A 27,198-nucleotide genomic window follows, 5' to 3' on the forward strand; every position below is an offset into this window, starting at 1 on the left:
CATAGAAATGTTTTAATTTTAATTTGAAATTCATCCTGCCTTTCTGCTGACATACAAGAACATTGCCTGAATTTAGTCACCAACTTCAGTGAATGCTTTCTTGACAGTATAACAAATGAGAATTGGATCAAACACCTGTTTCCCATAGAAGCTGACACCCTGCCAGATGGCTTATTAGCAAAGATAACTGTTGATGGAACTATCACATGAGGGTTGAACTTGAACTCAGGTTCAACATGGCATGGGGTGAAAACTTTTGGTTAAATGGAAGAAAAGATTATAACTCAGTATTTGATAGAACCTAACGCCATGTAGTTTATAACATTGGAAATTACTAACAATCTTCAGCACTTGTTGAATCACCAAGACCTTTCTTTTTCTTGTCATGCTACCCAATAAAATGAAATAGTTGTTGAAGTGCAGGGCTGCACAGGACCCTTGGCTCTGCCTTATAATACCTTGTTAGAGATTAGGCAATTGTGCTCTGGAAAGCAAATCCACCTTGGCTGGATGTTGGAGTCATGACACAAGGCAGGGTTCAGGAGAAGTTAATTAAGGATCACTGCTTTCAGGAGAACTGACAAAGTTCTGCTCCTATATGAACTCCTTAGCTGCAGAGGCAGGTTACTGTAAAATGTACAAGTGAGAAACTCAGTGGCTGTGCTTTTCTAATTTATTAAAAAATGTTCAGGAATTAAAAAAACAAAAAACCAACCTATTTTAGCTCTTGTGTATTTGACAAAGAGGTCATTGGCTTACAGCTGAGTTGGTATTATTTGGACAAGAGTTGAGTATTTTAAGAACACTTAAATTACTCCTTTCTTTACAATATACAGCTAAATCACCCCTAAATCAGTTTTGGAAATAGTTTTTTGAATTACCCTATAGTGTAGCTGACATTTTTCTATATACATTGATTGAAAATTATTGATTACTGGCTTTCTACTGGAACCTTACTCTATCAGCCTCTGGGCTAGGGAAAAGTGAAACGTGACCTGCAGAGGTAGAATGTACAGCTTCCCTAGCTGACTTCTTTTATTGAAATATGAGCAATTTCTGGAAAAAATATCCTGGTTTTATCATTTGATAGTACCAATACACACACAGACATACTTCCTTTCCACAATAAATTTTTGATTTATGAACATATGAGGATCTCCTACGAGAGAGAAAATATATTTTGTCTCAAGAATTCACAGGCGATAAGTAGCATAACGAATGAAGAATAATTTATTTCACAAAAGGATTTGAAAACAAATATGGCAATTTTAGACCATCATAACTAGACACAGAATTACTGAAGGAAATGGAAAAGATAGTTCATACTTTTCTGGTTCCTAGATGAGGATATAAAGAAGGCAAAATATGTTCAGTCTCCTATGTGACAAAAATGGAAAAGGAAAAGTATCTGGATTAAAAATGCTTCTTACAACATGGTAATATATAGCAATTTAAAAAATTAAACTGTTTTCCTAATCCTGTGGAAATATGCAGGCAAACAGAATCAGATGAAAGCAAAAGAGAATACAAATTAGCAACACTCCAAATTTTTGAGTAGTGTTTGAAGAATCCAGGTTTGAGATGACATGAAATTAACACTGACTGCCTTGAGATCTTTCTGTGAGTTGCTTTACAGCTAAAAAGCAGTAATTATTTTTACATTTAACAATGTCAAATGATTACCATCTTCATTCTAAAGCTAAGTAGCAAGGAAAGCTATGTACCTTTGACCTCATATAATAATTTGATGTAACTATTCTGAGAGGAATAGTCTTAATTTGGTCTGTTTGCCAAACTTAGATCTGGAATCCTGACATTTCTGTACCTGATAAAGAGATGTATTATTGGGGTTTTTTTTTGAGATATATATTTAATATGCACATGCAGCTAAAATGCAAGGGGGTTTTTAAGCATTTACATAATATTATAATGAGAAAAATTGTGTTTAAGGAAATCCTTGATAACTAAGAGAGTTCAAGTGCAAGAAGGTGATTTTTGCTGAGATAATACTTTTGCAAATGCATCCATTAAAGCGCTGATTAATTGAAGTTGATTGACTGATGGGTGCCTTTTCTCCATGTAAAAATCAATCACCTTGAATGAACATGTAAATTCAAATGCCTGCCTTAAAATGTAAAAGGTCATTAACTGCAGTAAATGTAGCTTTTACATTTTCACATAATACAGATATTTAGCAGCAAAAACAACTAGTTCAGGTCACAGGACAGATACATAGAAATGACAGGCATATATTCATGTATTAGTAATTCCAATTATCACTAGGTCTTTTTCTTGATGTTCTCTTTCAGTTAGAAAAATCTCATCAGGATACAATACATAGAACAAAGATAAAAGACAGGTGAAAATGAGGGGCTTGAATTCTTCATTCATGAGTTGCAAAGCAATATAGAAAAACTTTCATAGATTTCACAACAGTGCATTCTTGTGTAGGCAATTCTTCTCAGTTTGCACAATATCATCATTAACTTAGGCCACACAATTTGGCTTTTAAGAAAGGAAGTATTTGATGGGTCAACAAGTCACTGATTTACTTTCTTGCTGAATATGTTGGTTTTTTCCCAGACTTTCTGCTTAGTAATAGCTCTTTTAATTTTTAAAGTAAAATTCCACCTTGCACTGAGTGCCAGCACTATCATGGTGAAAAGGCTTTTTACTGACCTGTGCAGAAAGAAATTTCAAAAAGACTTCATTTTTATAAATCATAGCAAAATCTGGCAGCCAAGCACTATGATTTCAATTTATGAAGTAATTCTGGCATTTGTACTTGGGAAGTGTTTCTGGTAAATGAGCTCACAGAAACAGATACTTTTAATTTCCAAGAGCATGGTCTTAGAACTTGTAGTTTATTGAAGGATAGTCTATGCTTAGTTCAGCATGAGCACTTTCCACCTAATCCACAGCAGCTTTTACACAATCCTGGTAAATGAGGCTAAAGAGAGAAGAAAATTATCTCTCTGCTTTACACAGTTTGACTAGAGTGAGAAATTATTAAGGTTTGCTGATCTGCTCTTGAGCAGCTGCTCCTAAAACTACAAGTAAAGTTTTGTCTAAAAATTTGTTGGGCTGTTTCAATCTGCTCTTCCCCAAATCTCCTGGATAAACATTAAGAAGAAGAAGAACAACAACTATATATTTACATTTTAAATTATTAAGTTATTCCTTTCATTGAGAATATTTCTTTAAATTCCTTAACGGCCTAATTTTGGATTTGTCTTAAATTTTGCTTCTCAAGTCACACTTCCACTAGTCAGATTTAATGACATTTCAGTACCCATCACACATTGATCTGCATAACCTTTCCTGGCAATACACTGGATTCAGTTTTAGTGACTGTACAATTGTTTAATGTTAATCAATGTTATTGTACTTGGAGTATGACTAACCTTTTATAAAGTTGACTCAGGGCTCACTGTAGATCTTATTTCTAACAAGATTTTCATAATACTAACTTTTCCCAGGTAAAGCTGATGTGCATCCAGCCTTTTTTCTTCAAATGTTTTGTTGGTTTTCTCATATAGCTGATGAGTAGTTCTCCATGGAATACAAAACCCCTTGCTTGCAAATAAGACAATTACTTGGAAGACAAAAGGTTATATTTAGATTGCAGGCTGAAGACCAGTTTGAGTACACACAATAGCTTTAAGTATTGGTTTGGGAGCTAAAATGAGTCTATCAGCAACACTGCCCTTTATTTGAGTTAATTTAACCAGCAGAGCTGAGGCCACTTCAGCTCAATCCCTACAGGGAGGACTTTGCTGAGGCACTCAGGTATTGGTGTGTTCAGTACTCAGGAGAGATTTATCATACAGATGTCAGAACTGGCAGTGGGATAAAAGTGATGGCTTCTTAATGATTCTAAACCACAATGTTCTATCCACTGCTTGAAGCCAAAGGTAAAACTGGTTCTAAATTTAGCTGTACTTAGGGCAGTTTAATTAAGATTCTTATCTTGTTTCTAATTAAGAAGCCCATGAATTTTCTATTTGAGAATGAACCCTTTTGAAATACCAATGAAAAAATACAATGGGGAGGGTAATTCTAAATAATGTTTTAAATAAATAATACATTGGGGAGGTTTACTGCTGTCTTTTTCCCGATTTTGCTCTTTTAATAATGATTTGAGAAAATATTTTCAGCTTTATCTATTGAAAAAAATACTGGTGCAGAAAGACTAAATGTGACCTAATTAACTATCTCAATAAGCTGCCACTGTTTTTCCACATTTTCTTTTCTCATATTTTACCTTTTTTTACCAACAGAATAAACAGTTGGAATGGTTGGTAACTTCTTGTCTTCTGAAGATGTAATACTTGTTTATTTCACAATTCAACAATATGGAAATGCAATGCCTGGTAATATTTACATCATTAATGACAGAACAGAACTGATGACAAGGTAGATGGTTAATTCATTAAGAACAAATGTCAACTGAATTTCATTGCAGGCTTCAAGGTTTTTGCCTGTGTTCTATTCTGACCTCAGAAGGCCTGTAAAACATTATTTCTATAATCCCACTTTGTAAATAACAGTAACAAATACTGTCTTATTTGATTCCAATGTGGAGTTAAGCCACTTGATACTATGGTTGAACAGAAATGTGCAGTCTACTGTGTTTAGCCAGAGTACAAAGAGAATCTATTGACAAACACCCTTCAGTACAACTGTTTCAGCTCAGTAAAATTATAAACAAGGCTTCCTTCAAATAATTTTCCTTTGGAAGTTCTGTATCTATTACTCTCACTATATTAATTTTGCCTACTTTTTATCAGTATTAATTTGCTATTGTAAATCTTTTCAAAGTACGAACATTCTTTAGTCAAGCCAGCCTTCCATTAACAGAAAGGGGGAAAAACGCCAATGAGTGAGATCAATCAATAATTTAATTACTGTTGCCATTTTATCAGCTGAGATACCAAACTACAGTAGACTTGTTTTGGCATTTTAAAAATCTATGGTATTGACAGTCAAAAGAAGAAAGCAATAAATCTGCATTTTAAGTGGGATAGTAGCGTTCAGCTATTATTGATGATTCCTTAAGAATCACTCTTGTTGACTTATGTCATTGCAAGAGCTTATTTTAATTTTTCTTTTGGAAGCACAACAAATACAGCCAAAGACAGATTTTTTTCTTTTACACAGGAGACAATTATCAGACAGTACATGCAAGTCTAAAACAAACAGGAAAGCAGACACAGAACAGTGATCAAGAGTATAGAAGAAGGAAGAGATGCACTGTGATACAAATAAGTGAGACAATCAAGGTTAATGCAAACAAAATTACAGATATTTAATTGGTATTTTTGATACAGGAAAAAACCCAATTTCATGATTAGAAAGTGTCAGGTGAACTCTAGTATCATAAATTCTTGTTTTAGGAGCTTATAGGGTTACACTTGGGATTTCTGCTCCTCCTCAGTGGCTTTTTTGCTCCATGCTGGACAGGAACAAGCTGACAGATGGCTCATAAAGGGCAATTTCTAGAGGGTATAGATTAGAGGATTAGGGCCTGAGCAACCTGCTGGAGGAGGAAAGAATCTGGAAGGGCATCAAGATGTGCAGCAATGTGAACACCAGCTGCAGTTACAGCAGCTTTTTAAACAATTGTTTTAATTACAAATTATTTTGGAATACATATTTGGTGTCCTTTCTAATTACTCACCATGAAGTACAAGACACTTTAGCTTGGCAAAGGTCAAGCTAAAGGCACTCAGAGCATGAGAAGTATTGTTACTAGCACAGAAACAAAGCAGAATGAAGAAACAGGAGCAGACAGCATTGAGCTTTACTTCTAGACAAAAAAATAAATCCTGTACAGGCATGGAAGTATGTACTGAGAGCTGCCTAAGGGAATAAAGATGAAAAAAATGAGGACAAAGCTGTTGGTACTGTCTTACTGGAGGAAAAAAAAGAGAAGTGATACCACCTCCAGGAATAATGCCTGAAGCACTGGCACACTCATACATGTCTGATGAATACTAAAGCCCAGAAAGATTGAGCCTGTAAAGAAATAAGAGCCAGAAGTAGAAGGAGAATTAGATCCATTAGAAAAGACACTCCAACAGGCAAAGGGAATTCAGAAGGCAAACCAGAGACAGACCTAAGAAGGTGATGCACAATATTACACAGAATATTAATCAGAGGGAGTAATGGCCATTCTTTTGGATTATTCCAAAGAGCTTGTGCAACTGAGTTTGCCTTAACTCAGTGCTGCCTCTGCCCTGGGATGGAAAGGCAGCAACAGGACCTGAACACCCACAGTCAAAGAGCAGCCCCTGCAGTGTGGCTGTGCTGATCCAAACACTGCTCACACACTGCAGATGACACCAGGGGACACAAGAACTGGGAGTGTGCAGCTATGTATCAGCTATGTATGCAGCTATGTTTGCAGCTTTTGCATCAGGAGCCTGCTGAGCCTTCCTGGTGATTGCAAACCCAGCTACATGTAACCATGAGAAATACAAGTGATCTTCCATGCAAGGAAAATTTGCTACGGTTTCTAAGCTGTGTTTGTATCATTTCAATGCCACATGAGGCTTTTTTCCACCTTTTCAGTTTATTTTCTGAAGTAGCAAATCAGACACAGTAACCCTTAAAGAATGCTATTAAAATTATAAAGTCTAGCATTCCAGAGAATGAAAAAAGTTACAGTCACCTCTGATACAAATTTCAGGAGGTTCAGGAGTTTGTAAGGAAATAGGATGATTTTAAATTTTATTCACAGAAAAGACGTTCATTACCTCTCATGTCAGGAATGTTTCTTGGTAAACCAAAAATCACCTTTTGGCCGTATTTGACATAACTTTTCACATGGTACAAACATCAAGACATGTCTGGTTCAAAGATGCATCATCAGGATACAGCTGCTGACATTATTTCTGTGTGAAAAGGATGTTACGAAAGGATGAATATTTGTAATAAGTGCAAAGAGCAAGGAAGTAAACTTAACTGAAAGAAGTTCAGTCACAGGCTCAGACCTCATCACATGTTTCCTGGCCAATTCCACATGGGAGCAGAAAGGTATTGCGGTGCTATCTGAGTCAAGGCATATGAAATCAACTCATCAGTTTACCAAACTGCATGAATACATGCTTGGAGAGATCCTTTAGTATTATCCTTGTCTATCCTTTAGAATACTGACACATCATGACCACATCTGAGAATGATCAAGAGACCTAAGTGGAAGCATTTGAAGGGGCAAGAAAAAAAGCTTAAGTTTGGCCCTAAATTCATTTAGCTTTCTGGAAGAAGATAAACAGTGCAGCTTACAAGCAGGCACGAACAGACATTGACAACCATAGCACTTCTCAGTAGGTTCACAAGAGGCTCACACAGAAGGGTTCAGGCACAACAGGAGCTGGTGGCTATGGTATTCTGAAGGGAGTAAGTACCATCTAGTAACAGGTGATTGTTTTTGTCAAGGAAACCAGTGATGCTTTAAAACAGCAAATGTGATGCTATTGAAATTCCAACATCAATACATGGAAATGTGCTCCTGTCTGAGAAAGTCATTACTGGTGACAAGTACATGGAGCAAGATATAGCTTCCATGGTTCAGGGCAGATTCTGCATCTTCACTGATGGAAGGCATCAGGCAATTGAACAAAGCAGTGACAAGATGAGATAGTAGAAATAAAAGAATCATACCAAGTGGTTCAAGACATTGAAATAAAAATTTGATGATGCATCAGCTCTGAGGGATGAATACACTACAGGCAAAGCTATAGCAAGGCTTCTTGAAAAGAAAAAAAATCTACCTTTAGGTCCCACTCCCTCCCTTGCCAAAGCTGGTCCCTCTCCAAGGCAGCCCTGCGGCCACCAAGACCTGGTGACACCCTCGGCTCACAGCTCGCCATGCCCTGCCCTCTTAGAGCCCAGGATTTCACGGAATTCTTGAAGGCGGCTGAGAGGAAGGGCTGCTGTTACCCCGTAGGAGCCAACCGAGCCGAAGGCGGATGCGCGGCCGGTGTTTTCCAGCCCCAGCTCACGACGGAGCCACGGCGCACTCGGGTGCCCAAGGCAACGCCAGACTGGCAGCCATTACCGCCTCTGTCCTGCCAGCCCGGCAGGCTGGGAGAGCCGGCAAAGCTCAGTGCGCGACCAGAGCCCCCGGTGCGCTCCCAGCAGCGGCGCCGCTCCCGAGGCCGGGCCGGCGGCGCTCCCGCCCGCGGAACTTGCGCACAGGCCGCCGCCCCCCTTCCGGCAGCCGCGGCCGGGCCGCGCAGGAGGCGGGCTGAGATGGCGGCTGCCGTGCCCGGCGCCTCCCGGGCCCGCGCCGCCGCCGCGCTGCTGCTCCTGCTGGGCTGCTGCGGCGCGGCGCTGCCCGGCGGCCTCCAGGTACGGGGCTGGGGGAGCCGCGGCGGGGCCGAGAGCGAGCGGGCGGGAGGGCGGCGATGGGGCTCGGTGCTGCCGTGTCCCCATCGCCGCCCCTCGGCGGGCAGGGAGAGCGCCCATGGGCTGCCCGCGGAGCTGTCCGGAGGCTGGCGGCTCGCAGGAGGAGCCCTGTCGGTACCACGGGCACCGATTCTGAGCCGCGGTCCCCAGCGCTGCCCCCCGGCGGGCGGAGCCTCCCGGCGCTGCCCCGTGGGCGGAATCGCGGCGCTCTGTAACTTCTGAAAGTTGCAAACCCTCAGACTTTTCATCCTCTTGCGGGTTTCTGAAATTCACTTTCTCCCTGCCACACACTGTAACTTGTATTGGGTGTCTGTTCCCCCTTGCCGGAGCCGGTGGGCCGGGCGCGGGCGCTCCCAGGGCGGAGGAGCGGCCCGGGCTCCCCGGCCCGGTGCCCGCTCGCACACGGCAGGTGCCAGTGGGTTTGTCAGGTGGGAGTAACTTCATGTTTCAGCAATTAGCTTAATGCGCTGTGCCCACGCTGCATCTGGAGTGTTGTTTGCTTTTGAATTCTGCGTTATTAACAAGTTGTTATGCTTGAAATTAATTACAACTAGGACCAAACAACCCCCGCACCCTGAACAATAGAAATATTCTTACAATCTCTGGATGACTAATTAAACTGCAGGTTGTTTGCTGCTTGAAGTACAACAGTATTTCTGTTACTGTGTGTTTTGTGTAAGACCACGAGCATCATCCCAGAACTCCTCAGAGTTAATAGAGTGATTTAAGAGTCAGCAGATTTGGGTTGTTGTCCCATGACAGACTTATTCCCTTACCTCTGTGAAGTCTTATCCTCTTATTTTGTCCTGATTTATGCTCCTTGTTAAGGAGAAAGGGGCCTCTTATCTGCAAAGGAAAGTGGGAACTGTGGAGAACACAGATTTATACAGAAGGTTGCTGTCATAGATCCTGATTTTGGAAGATAAGTGTAACTGCCTTGGATTTAAAGTGGGTTCAAACAGCAGATTCTCTTACCTGCTTTTGAAAATTGAATTGAATGGAATCCTAGGCTCTCTTCTCATTAAGGATGAAACTGTAGGTCAATAAATCACATTATCTTGTTCTTGGAGTGTCCTTTGGCATAGAGGTGTGTGGGCTTTTTTAGCCAAGGTGCAAGTGACTAATAGTTCCTTTTTGTTCTGTAGCAAGTTTCAGGGAAATATTTGGAGCATTAACATGAAATGTGCAAATGTTAAGAAAAACACCTCTTTTTTAGCTTTTCTAAGGTCTATTCAGTATTAATGTGTGGTAAACATGTGCATTGAACACTATTGAGGAATTAACAAAATGATGAATGGTCATTTCTTTATTATTGCTGAAAAATCTAAAATTTTCATCTTTCAGGATCAAGCAGAGCAGTTTTTTAGAAGTGGACATACGAATAACTGGGCAGTTTTGGTAAGCATGGTCCAGGTTGTTTTCCTCCTATAATGTTGACAGTTTTTCATCAGGAGCTGCAATTGCAACAGTCATTCAAGAGTCATGCTCATTTGAAAGAAATAGAAAGATAAACATTTGGAAATAAATAAATTTCAAATTGTGCCTGCAAATTCATTACACTATAGTGAAATTATCTTTTCAATATCACCGAATTTCAAGCACACAGTGTGTCTAGCTACATGGCAGGATTCATAAAACAAAAGTTCCAAAAGCTTTAAAATAGTTAAATTAGCATACTGCATGTTGAAAAAAAGGTGTAATTCTGATACCAGGGAAGTCTGGTCTCTTTGAGCAGAAAGGTAGAATTTGTATCATTTTTGTTCTTGTTCAATCTGTTAACTTGTGATAACAGACTGGGAATAAGATCAGTTGAGGCAATACAGTGTTTAGATTGACTGTTTGTACCCTTTCTTTTTTTTTGCCATGTAACTTTTATTAGCTTTGAATCATGCTGCACAATTGGTTCTTAATCACAATTCAGGTCTTAATGACTAATTTGTTTCAGAACACTATTGTAATTACTCAGTAGCAGCTGTTTGTTTTCCAGATACTAAAACTGAGCAATATAAAAGGAAAGTTAACAGTAACTAATTGAAGAAATAACTTTTATATTTTACAATGTACAAACTTGAAACTATTAAAACATAACATACTATTTTAATACTATTAACAAATAGATGCTTTTATTAGTACCGATAAAAACACATAAAGAAGGTGGAAAATTAGGTCCAAGAACCTATACTGTCTGTGCTGAACAGATTTTCTGCTGGTTTTATTTTCTTAGTGGTTCATTGTTGAGTTTTGTAATAGTTGCTACTAAAATTTTAAGCAGCAAACCAGGGAGAGGTTACTGCTGTCAGGCACTTCAAACCTGGGATCAAACTGCAATCCCACTTCATCAATAGCTTGAATTAATGTGCTGCAGCATGGATAGCTATATTTAAAGCTTAGACACTTTCCACTGTGTTCTAAGGGAGGGTGCAGGTGATAGTGGAGGCAGGGTGCAGGTGATAGTGCCTTGAAATGTCTCAGCTAAACTGGACACAGTTTGTTTTCAGAGCATTAAGTCTTGCTGAAAGGCAGATGTCCTCATGGACTGATTCCTGTGGGGTTTTCTGGGATTCCTAACTGACAGGGTGATAGATACACAAGGGGATCCTTTTGGGCTGAATTTTATTATTACTTGAGCTACAACTCAGTTCTTATTATGGAAAGAGTAGAGAAAGAGATGCTATGTGGTGTGACTCACAGCTCTACATTTAGGGCTGGAAAATTAAGAAACTATCTAAATGATTTTTTCCTGCATCTCTGTTTTTGTGGTTTTAAAGTCACCTTTTCTAGAAGCTTTTGGAATGTCTGAATCAGAACCTGATTTAGGGAGTGTGTAAGTAAAGGGAATGTCTGAGCCCTGACCCCTTGCCTGTTAGAACAGTAGAAATTAAACTCTGAGAATTTGTATCCAGATTCACTTGTATTTGTATTGGTTAGAGCTCACTTTGCTCTTACTTTGACTCCATAAATGCAAATGTACTCAGTGCATTTTCACCTGTGTGTGGCTTCTGCATGAATTAATTCACTTGTGCCTTTGTGGAAGAATGCTCCCAGAATGGGATGGCTATTGAGAGAGAACTCTTCCTTTGATCTCTCTTCCATTTGATAAGGAGAAAGCAAATGAAAAAATTTATTTTATCTACTTGCTGTTGCTGGATTATTCCCCAAAGTGCCACCTTCTATATTTAGTAAGGGTTTATGACAATTTTATCTTGAGTCAGTATGCTGGGAACTTTTTTTTTTAACTTTTATTTTCAGAATTTTTTGCTTTGGGACAACTAAGATTTGCATAACTTATTACCTTCTTGGTGTTACTATATTCTTTCTGAGTTGTCACTATTTTTTAAATATTCCTGTAATCATGTTGTTCTGATGCAATGTGTCAGGCCAGTTTGAATCTTTGCACTGTTTAATGTGGGGTTTTTTCTGTTTCAAGGTGTGTACATCTCGATTCTGGTTTAATTATCGTCATGTGGCAAATACTCTTTCCGTGTACAGAAGTGTCAAGAGGCTGGGCATTCCTGATAGGTGAGGAAATCTTGGTGGATCCAGTTCTTGCAAATGGTCTACTAAAGTTCTCGTGCTCTCTGAATCAGTATGGAAATACATTTTTCTTCCCAGTTTAACTGGATAAAAGTAAAAAGGAAGAATGCAAGCACATCAATGTGATGAAAAGCGCAGCAATATTGTTCCAAAGAAAAAGCAGCAAGTTGCAGATTAAAATGTTCCTTTTGGAACAGGCTAATTAGATCTAGCCACTTTGCAAATGGGTGAAAGTAATGTGAAAACTGTTAAATACACTAAGCAAAGGCAGTGCTACTGTGAGAGGTGAGTCTTGCTGTACTTTAATTTCCTTTTAGTGTGGAGATGTTGGTAACTGTGACTGTACTAAGATGTAAGACTTCCACATCTGTAACTACATTGGATCTTTAAAGGCTCTGAACTATAGGAGAAACTCCTGTATATTGACAGTTGCCTTGAAAAAATCCATTTTGCATGATTTTATTTGGCAAACCAGTTTCTTGTCTGTACAAGTTGTGTTTCCCTAGTGATGCACAAGGGTTAGAACAGTATCTCTTCTTTGACAAAGGGAATAGGAAGGTTCTAAAGTATCTTTGTGTTCCTAGTCAGAGTTCTAGTGGTGTTGGCACAGTTCCTTCCAGCTGTTTCAGAATGTAATTAATTTCTGTCAGAACTGTGGAAGTGAATTTAAGGCACCAGCATCCATTGTGTCATAACCTATATGTACCATAGGCTGCTATAGAATTCCTTGTGGTCCTGGTTTTAAATGGTAGTTTAGAGGACTGGTAGTTTCTCCAGCATGTCTGCCTGAAGAAGTGTGGCCTGCTTCATCACTGCAAAATGCATGTTCTGATGGATTGAATTAGTTTGGCATTTTTTTGTCCAAGGTCCAAGTCCAAAACTGCACACTTGGAGTCCCCAGTTAACTCCCACTCAACTATGAATGCACTGACAGTAACATCCTGTTCCCTGTGTTTCTTATATTTAAAAAAAAAGAAAAAAAGGAGCGACTTTCTGGTTTTTGAAAGAGTAGAGTTTGAAACTCAATTTTTAGATGCATTTTGGGGTTATAAATCCAAGAGAATGCGCTGCAGAAGTGCTGTGGGCTGAAAGGCACAGAAAGATGCTTTTGTTCTTGAGGATGTAATTCAGGAGCAGCTGTCTTCTCTCCTGTGCAGCCTTTGAAGGACAGGTGCCCTTGGCACTGCCTCAGAAATTCTGTCATCAATTCTGCCCTTACCTGAGAAGTTTCATCTTCTTTGCATCCGTCTGTCTTTACCATTAAAGTCAAAATAAGTGTGAGTTTTAGAAATACTGCAAGAACTATGGTGTGACTGAGATTTCTGTGTTCAGTAGCAAGATCCATTGCTTATCCATAGCCAAAGATCTGGAATTAATCTCAAAAAGCCAGCAGTGCTTTGGACTAGAGACAAGAACACTCTCCAAGACATTGGAGAAGACCTAAAAAGAGAGCAAGAGATAGATGTTTATTTAGCCTTTACAGCAATTTTTATGTGGATTTGAACATGTTTTTTCCTTAGGCAAACTTACTTTATGTGTTTTTCTTTATTTGCTGCAAGACTTCTTTTAAAATACTGACAAGACAAAAAAAAACCTAACCAAATATTCCCAACAAACTTCAAAATCACATGCAAAAATATAAACATTTATTATGATTCTTGGAGTTGGTTGGTTTTAGTGCCCTTTAAAAATCTGAATTATTTTATTAAGAGCTCTGGCCCCCTGGGTCCAGGCAAGCCTGTGTACTAAAGTTGCTGATGTCAAATACTCCCCTGCTCATCTTTGGCCTTAGTCCTGTGGATAAATGACAGGCAGCTGCATTTCTGTGTGTGACATCTTTGTGATACTGAGGATGCTCATAAGGAAATAGGGTATAATTCTGCAAAGTTTCACTTGCAATTCTAGGAATCTTTTTAATGATCCAAACTATTGTTGTAATTGTTGAAGAGTGTTGTTCTAATTTCTGTTTGACTGTTATGTGAAAGCAGAATGTCTGAAATAGTCTTTTTCTTATCTTTCACAGTCACATTGTCTTGATGCTGGCAGATGATATGGCATGTAATCCCAGAAATCCCAAACCTGCTACTGTGTTTAGTCATAAAAACATGGAGCTGAATGTCTATGGAGATGATGTGGAAGTGGATTACAGAAGCTATGAGGTAACTGTGCTTTAATTAAAACACTGAGTCTTTATTTTCTAGTGTTAGTTTAAAGATTTATGCAGCATCTGTAAAGTTTGAGGAAGTCTTTCTGTTCATATTACTGGTTTTGGGCTGGGCTTTTATTATCAGTGATGAGAGTAAAATACATACCCCTCCCCTCCTTGATATTTGTTTGTATTTGAAGTTCCTTGTACTAGAATCATGTTTATTGTGTCTATTTTAAATAATGGAATAGAATCACATTACTGAAATTTCTCTGGAAATGACTGCTCAGTGTCTCATCTTGGCAACACAAAAATTACTGTGAAAATTTTGGTGTGCAGGTGAATTGTTTATTAGGTAGCTGTACTCTAATTCCTAATCTTAAGCATATGCTCCTAAAATAAAACAAAAGCCATAACTTAATCATTACTGCAAAGCAATTACTGTATAAAAACCTGCATTCTGTCACTTTTCTTTTCATGTAATATTCCTTCATACCAGGAGTGTCTTTACCAGTTGAGACAAAATTACACACCAGTTTCTTGGTTCAATAGTGCTGTAGAATTATTGCTAAAGGTTTATTGGATTGTATTTAAGTATATAGTAGATGTTTTATTTCTCTGAAGCTTTATACAAAGAAGTGAAGAGACAGAACTGGAATAGAGCTACATTCTTTTTATCATGTTTTTTCCTGGGTATGGATTTGTTGCTGGCATTTGAGCTGTGCACGTGTACTTAAAAGGGAAGTGGTGTTTTATAGGATGTGTTGCAGTCACCACTCAGATGGATCTCATCTGATCACTCAGACTTATGTAACTGAATTGATCTTGTTTTTTCTTTCCTGAGTTGCAGAGGGAATTTAAACTTTTGTTTTTCCATGGTAACACACACTAATGTTGGAGCATTTTGTGAGTACAGGAGCGGCTTTGGCACAATGAAGCTGTACGCTGACAGGTTTTTAGATCAATGTAAATGTATTTTAAAATTGTATTTAATAATGGTGGTAGATTTATTTGATATAATTAAGCAACTAGCTGGTGTTAATAGAGTATAATAAAAAGTACCACATGATTCTTAAACTGAAGTAAAACCTTATACAGAAAATGTTTATGCAGTTTATACCATGCCGTACTATGTCTGGTTAGATACACTGCATTATAGATACATTCCATTATTTAACTTCTGTAACCCAGCCTATGGCTGATCAATATTTTTATCTTTAGAAAATGACTTTATGCTTCTATTCATAGGTTACTGTGGAAAATTTCTTGCGTGTTTTAACGGGAAGAATCCCACCAAGCACACCACGATCGAAACGTCTTCTTTCTGATGACAGAAGCAATATTTTAATATATATGACAGGTAGTTGCAACTTTCTGTGTACAGTCTGTTGATGCTTGCTCAGTTGGATGGGTTTGTTGAAAGCATCAGTAATACAAATGCACAAAAGGATCGACCAAAAGATTTTTTTTCTGGTTTTAGCATGTCATTGTAATTAAGAAAAAATGCCTGTAAAGCAGTACTAAGCCAGTATAGTTTCCTGTTGAAATGGTGTATGTGTATTTTTTTTACTGTACTGATATTTTGTTTTGTTGGACTGTTTCTGTAGAAAGAGAATTGTTTTTACCTTGTTTTAGAAAAATTATCAACAAGGCTGTGTATCTTCCTTTAACCTATATCCTTGCCCAACTTCTGATTTTTCTGTCAGGCCATGGTGGAAACGGTTTCCTAAAATTTCAGGATTCTGAAGAAATCACAAATGTAGAGCTTGCTGATGCCTTTGAACAAATGTGGCAGAAAAGAAGGTAAGAAATAAGCATTATGCAGACATTGAATATTGAATATCCTGAACATACTCTTAAGTGTGTCTTTCTGGTATGCCTTGCTACCTGCAGCAGTGATACTGTTGGTTGTCCATAACATTTTCTGAGAGTTTGCATTCAAAGAGCAGAGTTTTAGTTTTTGCTTTCAGCTTCCAGCAGTTAGAGCTGCTCAAAGGTATTGCTGTGGGCAAATTCACATCCTGAAACTGATCAGGGTGAGCTCCTGTTCCTTAGGTTTTGAGCAGCTGCCCTGGTAACTAAAAAGCAAAGTATGTATATGGTGTTTAAGTAGAAATGGGTAAGGAGGCTGTTTTCTTTCTTTCAGGTACAATGAATTGTTGTTTATTATTGATACTTGCCAAGGAGCATCCATGTATGAACGATTTTATTCACCCAATATAATGGCCTTGGCTAGCAGCCAAGTAGGAGAAGATTCTTTATCAGTAAGTAGATTTATCTGATCCTTAAGACAGTTTTCAGAATGCCTGAATTAGAAGCACAATTCCTACTGACTTTTAACTAAAGATTTCTCTTATTCAAATTGCTGAATGTATAAGGTATTTTGTGGGGGTTTGACAAAACTTGTAAGTGTGCTGTCCCAAAGAACCAGGCTAATGAAGGATTTCTATGCTTGCTGGCCAGTTCATGCATTGTCTAGGGATAGCACAGAATCTTACGGGAAGACTGCTGAGAGTTGGGTGTGAGGAATATTCAATCTAGGACTTACTATACTTGATATAAAACAAACCAAAATGCTAACCTTCACCTGCTGTAACTATATACCAGCTGAATTACAGAAGGAGCCATAGGAGAGATTCCAGCAGCTGGTCAGGATTACCTGAACCCATGCACTGCTATAAGAAACACTGGCTCTCCCAGCCCTGTTTTGAAAGTCCACAGATCCATGCTGGACCGTTCAGAGGGGGTTCTCTGCCTTTTGGGAAACACAGATATTGCCAGAATACAGTTTATAGATAAACTGCATTGTTCAGCCTATCAGCACTAGGTTTCTTCGCAGCTAGCCATTTTCCTTGCATAATTTGCCTAAGAACAAAAAGAATCAAGCTTAACTTTTGCAATATGCTATTACATTCTGAATGTAATAGCAATGTTACATTCCTTCTCCTGAATGCTGAGTTCTCTCCTGCAAATGCCCAATAACTGCTGTGTGTTGTTTTTAAAGCATCAGCCTGACCTGGGGATTGGCGTTCACCTCATGGACAGATACACCTTCTATGTCTTAGAGTTCTTGGAAGAAATCCATCCAGCCAGTCAGACAAATATGAATGACCTAGTAAGTAGAATACTCAACATTCATGAATATGCTAATGACTTTAATAGTTCCAAAACTAATCTATTTTGTCTGTAGGGTTCTTCAAATGCTTTTTATGCTCCTGCTGTTTCTCTCGGAAGCAGCTTTGGAGGGTTTTTTTGCTATTGTTAAATGTAGTTGTGTAACACTTCAAGGATTGTCTTCATTTAAAAGTGCTTTGCTGGCTCCAGAAAAAAATAACCAAAATTAACCAGATTTTGTATTTTTGCTGAAAAAAATAATAAGGTATTCATTAGATATTTGTATTAATGTAATGAAGCATTTGCATGTGAAATATTTTAGCAGGAAGCTTCTAAAATCAGGATAGCAGACACTTTGCAGATGTGGAAAAGCAGGCATTGATGTTGTTTTGCAAAACAGCATCATGTGATTAAACAGTTAAAATTCTAACAGTGCACTCACAAATTCCTGCAGAGACTAATTTATCTGTATATCTGCTTAGATTCCAGAGCAAGATAGGTACAAATCCATCAGTGTTTGAACTTAATTCTAGCTGAGGCAAACATTACTGTAGATTTCAGGTATGAAGCAGAAGGAACAAAAGAATCCAACCAGGTAAAATATGACAAAATTTATGAAAATGCATCTCTAGCTGTAAGATATATACACTGGTGAGATGACATAAAAGTAACCATATTTTATTTGCTCCATTAACCCTTAATACCTGTTCCAATGCTAGTTTTTTTTTGTAGTAATGGGTTGTACTTTGGTACCTTGTAGCAACAAATCCTGCTGTGCCACATCAGTAATCTAAGAGCTACCACTTACAGAACACATTGTCGTAGATTCTTTTCTGTAAAAGGAGCAGCTGCTCGAAAGTTTTATGCCATCCTCTGTCTACAGAGGATGGTGTTAGCCTGACTGCTACATGTGTGCTAGAATTCTCTCCAAACAACCCACACTTGGCAGATTTTATGTTGATACAGAATTGATTCAATGGCTAAGACTCAAGGTTCTTTTACTTATTTCTATGGGAATGAAATTCTGTCCTATAATATAATACCTTCTAATTATGGGATACAAGTAAGTTTAAAATAAATCTTGATAAAGAAAAACATGCCAGTTCTTTATTGATTAAGTATCTTTGCCTAGCCTGTCCATTCAAATTAATTTGTGTTAATAATAAAAGGTAATAAAAAGGAACAGTACTTTCTACTGTGTAAGATACTCTCTGGGAAGTGGTATCGGTGGGCTGGCCAGAAGGATGTTAATCTGATTATTGTGAGAAGTGTAGAAGTTTGTTAGCTGGCCAAGTACTTTTTGAGCTCTTCAGAGAAGATACCTAACTGTGGTTTTGCTTCTATGCCAAGTACTCAGGAATAGCTGAGGGAAGTTACCCATACTGGTAAATTCCTTACATCATGTAAATCATCTTATCATGCATTGATCTGCTGATTGATGCTTGTGGAGTGGAAGAGAAGGGACACAAATATATTGTGATTTGTGATGATCTGTTCAAGGCCAGGTTGGATGGGACTTCAGGGCCTGGTCTAGTGGGAGGTGTCCCTGCCCCTGCCAGGAAAGTGGAACTTGGTGATCTTTAAGGTCTCTTGCAACCCAGACCATTGTATGATGAGGTACTGAGTTGTAATCTGCACACATTTCAGTAAATGTGACCACTTGACTTTGGATTGGTGCTTTTCAAGGCTGCATCTAAGAGTTCCAAAATGACATATGGTTAGTCCATGGTAAAGATATAAACCTGTTTTTTTGCCAGCAGTTGCAGGAGGTACTCTGGCACTGAAGGTACTCTATCCAACTCTCCAACTCTGATTTTTTAAGTTTAAAATAATGCTTTTCAAGATCAGGGTAACTTGCATTGCTCACTACTTAGCTTTAAAATTAAATGATCTTCAGTTGTTTCATCTTCTGATATGTCTAATGTCTTCTCTTTTTGAAGTACTGTGTATTTGTTATACCTCTTCTATCCTGTTACCTCTTTACTTTTCTCTAACCACTCTTGAAACAGCTTCTCTTCACATGCACCTAGGATTTGGATATTGCATTCCTGCAAAGAATGACACATCATTTTTCATAATCCACTCCACCTACTCCCCACCTGCTCCATCTGTGTTGCTAAGGGATAGCATAAAGCTGTGCAAATGACTGACTATAGGTTTGATCACAATTCCCTGAAAATAAAGAATACATTGAAATTTGTACATTTGTACATGGAAATGTTGTACATTTGAACTTTTAAAATAAGATTCAAATCAATTTCTAAATGAGGTGTCATTTATCATAAAATAGCTAAATTGTTGTTAGAAAAGTTAAGATAACAAAGTCGGGGGAGTTCTTTAGCTCTGTTTGGAAAAAAAAATTAAAATTTGGAAAATTTAATATAGGAAAAAGTGTGCTTAACTCAGCCAGTGTTTGCCTTTTCCTTTTTTTGTCAGAAGACCTTGTTTATTAGTGTTAGTCTGCTGTGGTATAATTGGTTTGCTGTCCTTTCTCAGAATGGTAGTGGATGGGTAGGTTTTTAACACTGAAGTTTTGTTCTCACTGCCACTTTATATTTTTACTCAAATTCATATCAATATCTTGCAGTAAACTGTTGCAGGACAGGTTAGAATTAGTTGGGTGCAGTATCAGTTTCCCACTTTCATGCTGATGCAGTTTATTAGGACATTCATACTCAAAACCTTGGTGAGAGACTTACTTGTATAACTGCAGCATAATTTATGCTTCAAATAGTGGGATTAAAGCAAATGCTTACTTTTTATGGTTTAGTTCAGAGAATTAGTTGTTATGTTTGTGTCCTTAATTGGAGCAAAGCTGGAGAAAATGGATAGTGTTTTGGTGAAAATGAGAACTGTAGCAAATTCGTGTGTGCATTAACAAATGGCTTTTGTATGGGAAGCATGATGCTGATGAGTCTAGTTCATTTTCACCACAGGGAGGATAACAAAGGGATGATTTGCCCCATCTTTTCTTTAGCAGCTGTGTGATAGCAGCCAGCAAGAGAGTTGGGAATCTTGAAAATAAGAGCTGAGTGTATATGTGTGCTTGTCTGCTTCAGGTAAAGGTGAAAGTGAGCTGAGCTGTCCCTGGACAAGCAGCCTAATGCTGCTTATAGGCTTGGGCTAAAAAGGGATAAAAGAGAAACTGGAATAGAGCAGAAGGGAGGAATGGGGAGGTAGAATCTGTCCTCTATGAAGAAAAGCCAGATAGATTGTTTCCTCTCTGGGAAACTTTTTGTAAGGTAAGACTCTGTTGTCCAGAAAGAATGTGCAACAAAAGCCTGTGCCTTTTGTGTCAGGCTGAGCACAGTATTTCTGCTGGGAAGTATGACCTGAATCTCACAGGTTTTTGTCAGTCATAATCTGGGATAATTCCAAGTTATATTTGCACTGAGCTGTTTAGGACCTGTGGTTTTGCCATAAGGATGCAACCTTGGAAGAGCTGACCCATGATGTAATTTAGGTATATGAGCTCTAGTTCCTGTGGTTGATGGACCTGTATGTAAAAATCACTTGGAAAATGTAAGATTAAGAAAGATGAACACCCATGTGGAGAGTGACATTCTTAGTCCTGTATGTTAAATCTCTTCTGTAAAATGTTCTGTGTGGCTGGAATGTGAAGGACTCACATAACCTGCACTGTTACCAGGTGATTTGTGTTGTGGCAAGTCTGGTAGGACTTGTGCAAAACAGCTTTGTGTCCAGCGTGCATTTGTATTGCCTTCAGTGTCTGCTGGGTACATAGCAGACCTGTTACTTAAGAGACATTCTGTCTTGCCAGGTGTTCTAAATGCTGCAACAAATCTGTCACTGTTCCTTCTGCTTTTGTTAGTGCTGGTTTTGTCTTTCAGGTGTTGCAGCGTGTGTGAGATATAGGGGATCTGATATGTAAACAAAATACATGGATAAAATAATAAATAATAAGGTTTGTAGGTGTCACAGGATGTTTGTGAACTTCATGTAAATAAAGCACTTTTGGTATTAGAAGATCCTATGCATTAATTTGTAGGCTATAAATTAGAAACAAGACTATTGGATTGTTTTTTTTCCTGATCAAAATGTAGATTTTTGCTTCTTTATGAAGACTTCAGCATAGCTACTTATTAAAGCTTGTTTAATTTTGCATGCCTCCTTTTGGTAAATATGAAGAATTTATGCCCAGTTGTGACTTCTGGAAGGTTATAGCAGCATTGCTGCATCTGTATTCAACAATATATTTGTGCATTTATTAGTTAGATGTAATTGATGGTTGGCTTTCACAGGAGCATTTTTAAACTCCAGTGGCATTAATGTAAGGAAAAAGATTTTCAGAAATGCTTAATCAAGATGTTTATGCATTTTAATGCATTTTTTCTACCATTTTTTTCAGCTATGGAGCTTATACTGAAATCATTGCAAGTTATATGTATTATTTATATTTCTTTTTAGTAGTCGTTTCATTGTGGAAGGTGTATGTAGAGAGTGTTGGATGAGGGACAGGATGTGATTGCCCATCTTGGTTTCAGTTCCAGGTCTGTCCAAAAAGCTTGTGTGTTTCCACGCCTGGGCACCGGACAGACCTGTTCCAGCGAGACCCTCAGAACGTCCTGATCACGGATTTCTTCGGCAGCGTCAGGAAGGTGGAGATCACTGCAGAGAGGCTTTCCCTGGACAGGGATGTGCCTGGCCTGGAAAGCAAGTAAGTGGGCATGATTTACACCTGATTTCTATAGCTTTGTGCCACAAAAACAAAGTAGTTGTTTAGCTGCCGAGGAAAAAGAACTCTGACTTCCTGTCATTTCCTAAAAGGAATCAGGGAGTTAATGTGGACCTCCTACTGTCTCAAAGTTGTCAGCTGAAAACTTTGTTTAAGAGTGCCCACTCCTTTCCTGACCCTCGTAAATAAATGCTGCTTAAGACCAAGGTGTGGATGTCAACAGCAACAGAAGTAGTTCAGAATTTTATTTCTTCCTTAACATTTCTTCTTTAGTGCTCAAATATTTTGTTACTGCAATTCCTGCTTGTGGTTGTTTGCCCCTCCCAGATAAGCCCAGAATATAAGCAATCAGGTTAGGTGTTTGATAACAATTAGCTTTTTAATAAATGCTTTGTTTCAGTTCTCTGAATTCTCTGGCCTTTGGCATTATTCTGTCCTGAGAATTTCTGTTCCTGAGATGCAGTGATTCATTTGATTAAAATTACTAGTGCAAGTTCATTGATTGAAGTCGTAACAGGGCTTCCATTACTTTGTGGATGAAGAAAGAAATATATAAACTTCTTTGTATTTTTGGGATTCTGTTGCCACCTATTGGGAAGATGTAAAGGAAGATTGTTCTGTAGGGTTTATTTAGCATTGTACTTCCATTTCTGTCGTGTCTTTTGTGCTTGATGATACTGCCCTGTAGGAGGGGAAACAAAGGATTGAAATATTGTGTTATATCAGGGACTAAATATTTTCAACACATAAATTCATGTAAATTCTTGTCTGCCTTGTTGTTTACTGCTGCTCAAGCCAGTGGATAGCAGTTTTATTTATTTTCAAGGTAACAGTAACTCTGGTACTTGTCATTATAAATATCCTACAAGGTTTAGTGTATTTCATATTTTACTTTCATATTGTGTTTTTATCTGGATCATATGCATTAGTACATACCATATAAATCTTAAGCTAGTTTTGTGATTCCTTAGTATAGAACAGTACTTAGTGGCATTAAATTGTTTTTTTCACTGAAGAATAAAAAAGCTCTTGGCAAGTAAAAGACATTTGACATTGCTAGTCAAAAACCATGATGAAAACTCACCTATGTGGATTTCTGATTTGTGGAAAATTGAAAGGAGAAATTGATTTTGAAGGACTTTACCATTCTGAAACAGAAAATGACTGGCTGGAATTTTCAGCTTTTTTTTTTTGGTGTCAGTAATGGAGAGGTTTTTGGTGCCTGATGCTACTGCACTGCACACATGGAAGCATGTTGAGAAATGGACATTCATGCACAGAGAGGAATATTATCCTTGTGAAATGTTCTGATATTTAATGAAAGATGTATTACATTATCATGGCAATCCACTTAGGTCTGTGAAATTGGAAGGGGTGGGGACATGCTGGTTTAATGTCTGGTTTAATAGTTCTCCTTTATAAAATTTTCTAAAAAAGTACTTAAGTTCTCAGTGTCTTGTTACCATTTGGAAAGAGTTTATAAACAGTATGTTTTTAATGGAGGAGAAAGTATGGAATTGGTTAAAAAAGTGCTGAAAAATTGTAGTATAGCTCTAACAGACAATGATGTGGAGTGCTTAATAAATTCCTTAAGCAGAATTCTGAGGTCAGTACCTCTTGATATGACAGTTCTGTTTAGCTACAAGAAACTTAGGAATTACAACAAATTACATCTTGAAGTGAATTTATTGAATGAAAATGTTATTGCCTTTTAAAAATGCAGTTTTGGAGCATCTGATCTACAAGAACTAGTTACTCTGTTTTTTTAAAAGAATGTTTTGAACATTACACACACCTGTTTCTGAGAGTGTTGAGAAGACAGAACACAAATTACATGATTTTTGAATAGGTGCTACCACTAATTGTCCCAAAATAATGTAAGAATGACTCCTGAATGAAAGAATATGAGTGCTTATTCTTAATCCTTTCAGTGTCAGTTAAACCATTCTGTGCCTTTTGGGAATGCAGTGGCTGTTGACACTGTGAGGTAAAACAGCTGGGGGAGGATGGGGCTATTCTTTATATAAACGTTTATATAAGCCTATATTCTTTATGAAGCCTGGTTTATTCTTTTTTGTTTCATTGGGAGAGAACTCAACCAAGCTTATTAAAAGTGAAATAATCCTTCCAAAGTAGTTATGACTAATCACTAATATTGTTCATGCCCAGCATTGTTTTAAAAGCCCTGATGAAGCAGAAGAAAGTAATAAAGAATTGAACTTGGGCCCTTAAGAGTTTGTAAGATTTATTGACCAAGAGGTATCTGATAGATCACAAGTATATACTACTGGTACATGAAAATTTGTATTACATTGGTTACTGAGTGTAAAGATGTTATTGGTTTAATATTTGATGAAGTCTTGAGGCTTCATTCCTTTATGAATAATGTCCTGTGTTTTATTCTTCCCTCAATGTTAGCCTGATACCTTTTTTGTTCTCCTTTTACATACTGGTGGCAGTAGAATGCTACAGAATGTTTGTGTTACAAAGTATAACCACAAAATGAAATCTGGCCCTCAGCTCTGACACAGTCTTAAGTGGTCTGTGTTGGATCTGATTTGTTTGTTTTAAAGCTGCAGGTGTCACAGGTGCAGATAAGGATGTTAAAAGCCAAATGAACAAAAGAGGTAAACCACTGATTACACAGATTATGGGTAAAGAAGATGCTGTCGTGTGAGGCATGTAGCAGGATTGTACTGCTGGCAGACTGTTCAGTTCTCGTCTTGCCCACTGCTGCGACTTTGCCAAATCTTTTCAATGGAAGTTTGTTCTTTTGTTACACAATTGCTTAGCAATTACTTGGTTGTACAGCTCCGCTCCCCGGCCCAGCGTGAGCCGTAGCTGTGCAGCCAGATCAGAACTGGCAGCTTCACGTGGAGCTCGTGCCGTGACATTTGATGAGTGAGGCCTTTGAAGTTTCCTCTGGCTTGGGCTGAGACTCATACAGAGAACAACTACTAATTAACCAGAGAAGAGGCTTTCTTTCTAGCCACGTAGTGGTAGGTGAATATTTGCGAGTAAAAGCTTTAAAAAATAAAGAGAAGGTTCCTCTGCTGTTTCCTTTCTTCATAGCTGGTTCAGTCTAAGCTGTGCTCACTTCAAAGGGCTTGTTCTGCAGCTGCCTCAGTCCTGACAGGATCTGTAGCTGTCAATTTTAGCAGAAAATCTGACAGTCTAGGGGTTCTGAGGCTTCAGATGGTTATGTTTTGTCTAAATCCCCATGCAAGTGCGAAAAGTCAACATTAAGGAGTAGAAGAAATCCTGCTTCTTTGGAGGAGGAGCCTTGCAGGTTTTGAAAATTCCAATAAATTAGGAGTGTGTCTTTCAAAGTTGGATTGTAAGTCTACAGCCAGTTGGAACATTTTCTCCTTTTCAGTTTTTGTCATGAGGAAAAGACCTGTATCAGCAGAAAGTGTTGGTAAAAATTGGGATGAATATTTCCCTTGAGTGTAGTAAGGAGTGAATTAATGACAGCATCATGTAAAACCGTCCTAATTTCATTGCTTTTGAGAATTAGGCTTTGTATTAATGCTTCTGTTATGAAGAATTGTGATTCTTCACTACTGACAGTGACTGTTTTCCTAAAAATAAATAAATTGGTGACTTGTGTTAGGAGGGACGCTTGTAACAGGCTACTAATGAGTAATTAGTTCATTGGCAGAATATTGCTAGCTAATGTTCTCTCAATCTATTTTTTCTCTGTGTGTTGGTGTCTCTTCCCTGTCCTTTCTTCTTTTCCACCACCTATTTTCAATTTGATGTGCTTAGTAATTAAAGCTGCTGTTGCGTGGGTCCTGAAGCCTTGGGGAATCCACTTTATGAACCAATATGTAATTTGATTATTTGGCAAGTAGATGCTGCTCAGCTCAGAGGGCTTTCCTTAAATAAGAATGCCCTGTACCAGGTGCCACAAGTGTGTGGTCCTTTCACGTTTCATAAGTCACTTTTAGGACTAATTCTGCCAGTTCGCGTTGCCGGGCAGGTCCCGGTTCCTGCCGGGGCTCCCGCGCTCCGCGGGCCGGGCAGCGCCAGGCGGGCCCGTGGCCGCTCCCGGCCGGCGCCGGCAGGTGGCGCCATCGCGCCATCGCGGGAGCGCGGCGGGCGGGGCTGGGACCGTAACCGGGACTGGGGCTGGGACAGTGACTGTAACCGGGACGGTGACCGTGACCGGGACCGGGGCTGGGACAGTGACTGTAACCGGGACGGTGACCGTGACCGGGACCGGGGCTGGGACAGTGACTGTAACCGGGACGGTGACCGTGACCGGGACCGGGGCTGGGACAGTGACTGTAACCGGGACGGTGACCGTGACCGGGACCGGGGCTGGGACAGTGACTGTAACCGGGACGGTGACCGTGACCGGGACCGGGGCTGGGACAGTGACTGTAACCGGGACGGTGACTGTAACCGGGACCGGGGCTGGGACAGTGACTGTAACCGGGACGGTGACTGTAACCGGGACTGGGGCTGGGACAGTGACTGTAACCGGGACGGTGACTGTAACCGGGACTGGGGCTGGGACAGTGACTGTAACCGGGACGGTGACCGTAACCGGGACTGGGGCTAGGATAGTGACTGTAACCGGGACGGTGACCGTAACTGGGGCTGGGGCAGTGGCTGTAAGCGAGGCTGGGACAGTGGCTGTAACCGGGAGAGGGGCTAGGATAGTGACCGTAACCGAGGCTGGGACCGGGACAGTGACCGTAATCGGGACCGGGGCTGGGACAGTGACTGCAACCTGGGCCGGACCGTGACCGTAACCGGGGCTGGGGCAGTGACCGTATCCGGGACCGGGGCTGGGATAGTGACTGTAACCGGGACGGTGACCGTAACTGGGGCTGGGGCAGTGGCTGTAAGCGAGGCTGGGACAGTGGCTGTAACCGGGACCGGGACCGGGAGGGCCCTGCCGTTCCCGCCCCACGCCCCGCTCTGCGGGATCCCTTCGGAATCAGGCGGGTGTGGAAACCGGGAGTTCCGCTTGGTCCTTGTTCGGTGGAAATTCAACCGGATAATGGGAGGCTTTTTATCTTATTTTTCTACTGAAAATAAGATAAACCCAACCTGATAGAGATGTAACATGTTTCCGATTCAGAGTAATGTAACAATAGAAAAAACCCTCAGAATTTAGCAGGTCTCTATGCATCAGAGTTGAATTCCCAGTGGGAATAAAAAGCTGTTATTTTTAAGACCACAAACATCTTCAGATGGGTTTCATAATTTTTCCCATGAAGAACACTAATCACTTACATACATACTGTATTTTCTCTAATGTCTTACAGATTTATTCTGTTCTAGT

General features: G+C 39.3%; 1 protein-coding gene across 1 annotated transcript in view; it reads left to right on the forward strand.

The window, feature by feature from the left end:
• Positions 1 to 3,886: 3,886 nt before the first annotated feature.
• Positions 3,887 to 27,198, forward strand: part of PIGK (phosphatidylinositol glycan anchor biosynthesis class K) — a 70,106-nt gene continuing 46,794 nt past the window's right edge. Inside the window, 11 exon segments of the mRNA XM_059477701.1 lie at positions 3,887 to 3,914; positions 7,710 to 7,910; positions 7,913 to 8,355; positions 9,757 to 9,810; positions 11,840 to 11,931; positions 13,970 to 14,105; positions 15,341 to 15,452; positions 15,799 to 15,895; positions 16,239 to 16,356; positions 17,097 to 17,207; positions 21,712 to 21,884. Coding sequence (XP_059333684.1) covers positions 3,887 to 3,914; positions 7,710 to 7,910; positions 7,913 to 8,355; positions 9,757 to 9,810; positions 11,840 to 11,931; positions 13,970 to 14,105; positions 15,341 to 15,452; positions 15,799 to 15,895; positions 16,239 to 16,356; positions 17,097 to 17,207; positions 21,712 to 21,884 — 1,565 coding nt within the window.

Source organism: Ammospiza nelsoni, chromosome 9 (genome assembly GCF_027579445.1).
Source record: "Ammospiza nelsoni isolate bAmmNel1 chromosome 9, bAmmNel1.pri, whole genome shotgun sequence".
Lineage (NCBI taxonomy): Eukaryota > Metazoa > Chordata > Aves > Passeriformes > Passerellidae > Ammospiza > Ammospiza nelsoni.